At 40.8% G+C, this 7,527-nt stretch overlaps 1 protein-coding gene across 1 annotated transcript in view; it reads left to right on the forward strand.

Moving 5' to 3' along the window:
• The window catches only part of IGF2BP3 (insulin like growth factor 2 mRNA binding protein 3), a 118,768-nt gene that overhangs the window by 1,261 nt on the left and 109,980 nt on the right, over positions 1 to 7,527 (forward strand). The window contains exon 2 of the mRNA XM_009638673.2: positions 182 to 242. Within this exon, the coding sequence (XP_009636968.1) occupies positions 182 to 242 (61 nt within the window). The remainder of the gene's footprint in view (positions 1 to 181; positions 243 to 7,527) is intronic.

Here is a 7,527-nt window from a genome sequence, read left to right on the forward strand (position 1 = left end):
GCTCGGCGCCGGGCTGTGCCGGGTCCCCGCTCCGCCGGAGCCCGGGTTGCCGGTGAATGGGGCTAACGTGTTGCGCTCCCGTTCCCTGCTTTCCACCTCTGCAAACCCACTCCGGGAGACGGGAAGGCGAGGGACGCACAGCCGCGCTCCAATATTTTCCCCTTTCTGTTTATCTCTTCAGGTAAAGTGGAGCTGCATGGGAAACTCATAGAAGTTGAGCATTCGGTTCCTAAAAGACAAAGGTAATTTATTTTTATTCCCACCCCCACCCCCCTGCCTTGCCCTCAGTTACCCAGCGAGAAGCAATTTGAAAAATGCTTAGGTTTGTGTTTCTCTTTCTTGTAGATAAATGGACCGCTTTCTTAAACCCACAGGCGTGCACTCTGTGCTGTCCTCGAGGTTTTCTAGAATCACCCCGTGTATTTCTAATGTAGTGCCTTGGCCAGGCAACAGTGGTAGTATTTAATTTATTTAAAAAAAAAAAAAGCCTTTTTGTAGAAGAAGCAAGTTACAGTGGTCTGATGGCAAATGCTTGTGAAGATTTTAAAATTTAAAGTTCCGTGAGAAGACTTAAAATCTGGGTGTTAGCAGGAAATGAATGTGGTGCTGTGAACAGCATAATGGGCAAGCACATGAGCTTTGCTCCAGCAACAAATAGCATCTTGTAAATACACTGGTATACGTATTTTTTTGATCCTGCCGTGTTTGAGTCTGCAGCATTTTATAGGCACGTAGTAGAAGTCTCATCTCTATTTGAGAGGATTTTTCATCACTATTTTTGAGCTGGTCTGTAGAAGCAGCAGGAGAAGACTTCTTCCCAATAAGGACAGGATTTATGCATCCATAATTTCTAAATGTATGTTTAATTTTTGCAAGGTAGTAATTTTGTTGGGCCTCATGTGAAGAAGCAATACTTGCAATAAAGCAGGGTAGTATTTTTATATTGCCTGTAGCAATTCAGCCTGCTTCTTTCACAAATATTTAGATTATAGAAAACCTGGCGTGCACTAGAGAGTAAAAGCAAAATAGATCAAACTTTCCACGTGCTTGTTCCTGTACTCCATTATTCAATCTGGGAAGTATGTCTGTATAACTTTGTTAAAAGGGGCTTCTACTATTTCAGGGTTGTATTTAAAAAGTGCAGTCTTTTAAAAATAGTCGAGAAGGTGAATTAGCTGTCTTGATGGGCATTGTATCTTGGTATTTTGAGAATTAGAAGTTTAATCACTATTTAGTGTTAGAGGAAAGCTTCACTTGAGACAGTATGGAGGATTTGCTCTAGTTAAGGGAGGGGGGGGGAACCCCTCTCTGGACCAATTCATAGCGTGCTAATCTTTACGCTTATATTTCTTTGATACTTTTCATTGAGCACATACAGCATATTAATTTCCATTCTCATTTATTATGCAATGTAGATGGCTTTGATTTACAGTAGCCTATATTTCAGATCTTTTGTGTATATAAAAATACTGTTCTAGATGGAATATATTTTTAGATTTAAGGAGAAAATTCCATGGGATATAGGAATCGGTCATTTCCTACTAGTCTCTGTAATATATAAATTAATTATCATGCATAATTATTAATCTTAAGCTTGCACAAGTGGTATTCTATTTATGCTGTTGAAAACAAATTCATTTCACTCACATAAAGGTAAATTTTAAATCACTGGTGGCCCCCTCAACTTTTTTTATCCTTTTTCAGTGTGCTTAAAAATATTTTGCTGCTTTTTCAGCTGTCAGCTGAATTGGTGTAAAAGTCCATTCTTCATATTGGCTAGCATGTCTTCACGTTGGTCTGTGAATTAGCAATTATCAGAAACATGCCTCTGTCTGTAACTTGTTGAAAAGAATTCTGCACTGAACTTAAGCACTTTTCTAGGCATGCATTGCCTACACACAGGCATAACCCTGAAAGAATTGCAAATGTAATTGTATCAGCATACCCGTAATTGTTTCTCCCAAAGCCCTTATTTGTTAAAACACTGTTTGTTCGTGCAGTATCATGTTGGAATGTATCAGATATAGTTCAGATTTGTACTGCTGTTTAACAGAAAATTATATTGCATTTCTCATAACTGTACTTCCTTCCCCTTTGTTTCCGCTCCCCCTCTCCCAAAATCAAATATAGAAAGCCACTTAAAATTCATTCAGTGGCCTCCATATGTAAAAGTGACTCTCTTGTTCCTTTTATAGATGGATGTCTAACACTTTTGCTTTTTTTTTTTTTGGGGGGGGGTCAAAAAGTTGGAGATTTTTTCCACGTCTCTAAAGATTGCGTACTGGGCGTATATTTAGAGTTGTTAGATAAGTGTAAAAACACAGTTTTCAAATGTTGAGTGTTTTGGTGAAACTGGTTATTAAGGTGCTTTCAAAGTAACTTTACACAAGGGAGAGGTGTCAGCTGCAGCTGGGGTGGGGGGTGTGTTGCTCACCAGGCCCACCCAGCGTGTTTGCACGCTGCAAGGCCGGGGAACGCTTTCCAGAGAGCCCCGTGCACTCCGGTGTGCGAGATATGTGGAGCAGTGACGCCATTTAAAAAAAAAAAAAGTGGATGTGTCAAGTCTGTCTTTCAGCATGAGCGTACGATTAATAGTTTGGTCAAATGATTACTTCATAAGAGCAAAAATTGTTTTGTAGTGCGCTGAAATTATTCAATACGTTGTATTGACCTCCGCTGCCATGAGGCCGCTTCATGGAGAGTCCTAGCTCCCCTCCTCACAACCTCCTTAAATATGATTTTTTAAAATTTTTTTTTTACAGAGCGTGTATATTGTCACTCGTAAAGGTAGTTTGTGGGTATCTTTCTCCAGAGGCGGCTGGAGTGGATGGGAGGGAAGGGTGAGGGTTTGGTAATCCATATCCTCGTCACATAAAGGAAGGTCAGGAGGTGGTGTCAGCTAGGGTTGCCATAAAGTTGAGCTGAATCCAGAAGACAGTGGAGTGTGCCTGGCTTGTTATTCAGGGCAAAATTCTTGGGCCCAGTAGTCACTGCATTCCAGCCCTTGCTGGATCTTCAGATTTGAAGTGGGCACACCCAGGTTTGCAAAATTACCTTCCTACCTGCTGTGGAAGGAAGGAGAGAGCCCGTGTGTGGCTTTCTCCCTCCCCTCCCCCCTGGAAGTATTTAAAAACAGAGGAGGGGATATGCTGAGGTTGAAAGAAGGGGCCTGGTCAAGGTTCCCTTGATGGAAGGGTGGAGAATTGTTTTGGGGGAGGTGCAAAGTATTTAATAAGCTCGGAGTAGATTCCTGACTTACTACTGAAATCTCAAGGGAATGCCAAAGAATGCAGCATTTCTGCATTCAGACCCCTCGGTGTGGGGGAAGGCTATTGCAGTATTTAAAGGTTTAGGTCACTTTATGCAAAAGTTGGAGAAGGCATTGTAATAATTCTGACTGTGAGTTGTGCTCTGTGAGGGCAGGCAGGGCACTGGTAGTCACGACCGCTACTTAGATGGGTTTTCTTCTTGCAAAGCAGCGAGGTGGGAGCGGGATGGTGGCAAGCCCCTAGCGTATGTGCGTGCGTGAAACTCGTGGCGCAAGGCTTTGGGTACTACCTCGCCGCAATCCAAGAGCAGCTGGCATCTCGCAAGGCGATGTACGCTGCAATCTGATTATTCAAATGGCCCTGATGTCACTTGTGTGTGATGAGGGGGGAGGGCAGGCGCTAACGCTGGGCACCTGGGGATGTGCCTGGCGCAGCCTTCCGGCCCTGGCTCCCACCTCCAGGTGGGCTTCCCACCCAGACCTGGTCCACCATGCCTGCTCCTGGGGCCTTCAGGTGCCTAAAATACTGACAATGCCTCAATTGTGGTAATGACGAGGTGTTTTTCCAATTAGAAGGTTAATTTTTGGGTTTTTTCCCTGCCTTGAGGGCTCTTTGTTGAGAAAATAAATTCACTACGTCTCTTCTGGGGGGTTTGTTTGGGAGAGGAGCAGGAGAAGAAGGTAGGGAAGGTGCACCTTGGAGGTAACGCTGCCTCATAACAAACTGTGCTATGGGGAGTGCAATGACCTGCTGTGCTTCATCTGTAATGCTGAAGTATCTGAAGGCTGATTTGAGGAAAACAGGCCCAAAATCCCTCATGCAACCATCTCTGCTCCAGGGGCGAGCGTTATGCTGGATGGGCATTGGATTGTCTTGCTAATTTTCAGCATAATAAGGGTTTGTCTCTTCTGTGTGCAAGGTGGTGGGAAACAGCTTTGCGAGACTGAGGTATGTATGGTGGCTACAGTGGTCACAGTTATTAAAAAAAGAATTTAGTGGCATTGATTTTTAGTTTTGTTTCTGTAAATATCAAGCAGGGAGAAACATGCTGAATGTTAGAAGAAGTGACAGAAAATGTCATTTATTAGCTGTATTTGTGCTCTTTTCCACAGAAAGAGGCGGAGGGCCGTGCCTGGGTCCAACAAGAATGTTTTCAAGAGTGAAGGGCCAAAACTTTGCATAGTGATTTTGCGTTTTTATTATCTGTTTCCACGTTCATTTTTGCAGATGTGAACAGGAAATTAATTTTTTTTTTTAAGCTTTGAAATCCTACAATTAGAGTGGAAACAAACCTGAATAATTGTGGAGATTCCTACATAGACAACTAGTTGTTATGGCAAGAACAGATAAATCTTCACTAATCATGTTAACTGTTACGTTGTTGGAAGTTTAATTTTTATAAATCCTCATACTGTTTGATCATTGGAAAAAAAAAATCCCTTCTTGGTGCAGTTTTTAAAAGATGAGCTGAAGTATATGAAACACAGCTCTAAACACATGTACTGAAAGGTTGGTCCCGCTCCCTTTTTCCTCCCTTCCTTTCATTAGAAGGTACCCCGCGAACAGACTTGTAATGGACCTTAAATCGTGCGTAGGAATGGTAAATTTTGAAGGGGTGGAATAAAAAAAATAACATTTTGGAAGTGTAATTCAAGGGTAGTAAAATATAATCAGGAAATGTTCAAAATTTTTTTATTTCTCCCTTTTTTTTTCCCCTCAAGCATGGGGTAATAACATTTTCCACATTTTTGAGACCTTGAAGGTGGTATTTTTGTAAAATGAGGCTGTGTTCATTTCAGTTGCTCTTTTAAGTGCAGAGCATAGGACTCTACAGTGCTGGAGTCCTGTTTATGGCTTCTGGCTAGCTACTGGGTAGACTTCAAATGCTTAGTTTTGACCTGAAAAATTCTTAAATGGCCTGGGATTTACCTACCTAACAGAAAATGCGAAGCTTCCCATAATGGCCATGAGAGAGGGACCCAGGCAGAATTAAAACACACCTAATACTTAATCATGGACAGGGAACCTCACAAAAAAATTTTTTTTGCTGCTTAAACCTGTTCCTCTCCTTAATGTCATCTTAGCTTTTAGGATTTTATCTTCCTGGGATTTTGGGAACAAATGCATGGTGCCATGGAGCACAGTTAAAGACTCTTTCTGGTGATTTCATCCCTACATGAGCACAGTGAGATGGGCACAGGGCAATGTTGGTGTGGGATTTTTTCCTTTTAATTTAAGAGTCAAATTTATTATTAGAATTTGATTATTCAGAATCAGTAAATAGATGGAGAATGGGTATAAAAATGAAATGCTGTAACATCTAAGTAAGGAGGATAACATTTAATGTTTTATAGAAGGGAGAGGGATAGGTGGAAAAGTTTGAATAGAGTCTATGCACTTGGTGATATCGAGGTGCTTTCTGTAGTTCCAGAGTGCTTCAATATGATTCCCTCTTAATGTGTGTTCTCTCATTTTGTTTTCATATGCAAAATGTTAATCTGTGTGTCAGTCCATTCTTTATCTGGAGTGGTGCACAGTATAGAATTATATGCGGAGTTATATGTTAATTACTGTTAAGAGCTAAGATAAAACCATAACTTTTACTTATTTTGCTAGAAATGTGACATTGTTACCAGAAATATTTGCGCATTATTTTATAGCTTTAGTCTGAGGCTTGCATCCTTACCTTTTTGTTTTTCTGGGCATGTCAAGCGTATGCACTTGTATGCCTTTCCATCCTGCATGCTGTATGAGTCTTACGTTTGCTGTCCAAATAAAGAAAATATTGTTGAATGTGCCATCCAAAACCCCCCACGTGCCTGGGTTTGGGGTGTGCTGGGGAGATGAGCAAGCCCAGTGCTTACTGGTGCTACCCAGCTTCTCTGGGCATGTTTATCCATGTGGGTACCACAGTGGCAGTTGTTACTTCTCATCACCTGGGATAAGTAATTTGACTTAGAAAAGTTTCTGTGTGGGAGCAAGAGCTCACGTGTGTTGGGCACATTTTGGGTAATTAACAAAAATTATGTTATTGTATTCTCTCCTGGTTTTGCTTCTTTCCAGATCTGCAATATCGGTTTGTGAGCATGTGTTGAAAGACACATACATTTGACCAGGAAGAAAATCTTGGTGTTTGTGGTTGGATACTTAGCAAAAAAGTGTGTTACCAGGGTCGGTATTAGGGTAAATGTTAAAATACTGTACATGTAACGGCATTAAAAGCATGGGGCCAAAGAAGCTGTGTTCCATTTTTTTTTTTTCTGCAAGTATGTTGAAATTTCAAAATGGAAAATTATATTAAATTCTAATATCATTGTTATTCTGCTGAAGTGTGTTATCATGGCAGCTGGCACAAGAGAAACCTGTAGTATGAAAGCTATCTCCTGTGCACTGCAACCTTAGCAGTGATGTGCCTCCCCTGTTGCCTGCCTCTTCATGGTGCGGTGGAATTGGCATCAGCTAGGACTGCCCTTCTGCAAATCTGGATGGAAAACTGCTTCTTACAGGCAAAAAGAGGCATTCTGTATTTTTAGTTAAGTTAAAATTTGGATAAGAGCACATATAACAATGAGTCAAAGAGGGATCTGACTCTTCTTGGGTATGGGACTAAGTAGTGAAACAAAACTGTCTTGAAATGAAAGGTCTTCAGCTGGGAAGGGCCTTACTCCATTTTAATTTTTTTTGGTATCTTGATCATTTTGTGACTGCAATCTGATTGGTGAGAAATAATAATGTGGAGAAGCGTTTCAAAGAGAACATGTGTGTGTGTATGTATATATATACACACGCATGCGTTTTGAAAGATTGTGTTACCATAAAATAATTCACAGTTTAAGAAGAGAACAGCTAAAAATATCTGGAGAATTTATAAAAATAGTAAGGGTGGGTTTTTTTTTTTGCTAGTACTAGTATACTTGAACACAACTGGAGCTGAATGTTCACTTTTGAAAGATTAACTTTCATGCTCAGCTGAACTTTAGGAACGCTATTTTAAAATATGTAGTCTACACCATGTGTTTAATACATTTTTCCCCTTTGTGAAAATAACAGTACTTTATTGTTTTGGTAAATTGATTTTGTTTTTACGTGTTAAATGTACAGGTCCTGTGGGTTTTCCCTCAAAAATGGAGCTCACTTTCACCTTAATGGAGCCTTACATATTGTAGTGCAGAAATCAGAATTCCAGTTAGAGGGAACTGTAGCCTGTGTGAATAAAATCTTCTGTTGGGGGGGGGGGGGGCTCATATGTATTCTGGGA

The sequence above is a fragment of the Egretta garzetta genome, unplaced genomic scaffold, assembly GCF_000687185.1.
Source record: "Egretta garzetta isolate BGI_Z169 unplaced genomic scaffold, ASM68718v1 scaffold94, whole genome shotgun sequence".
NCBI classification, from domain to species: Eukaryota; Metazoa; Chordata; class Aves; order Pelecaniformes; family Ardeidae; genus Egretta; species Egretta garzetta.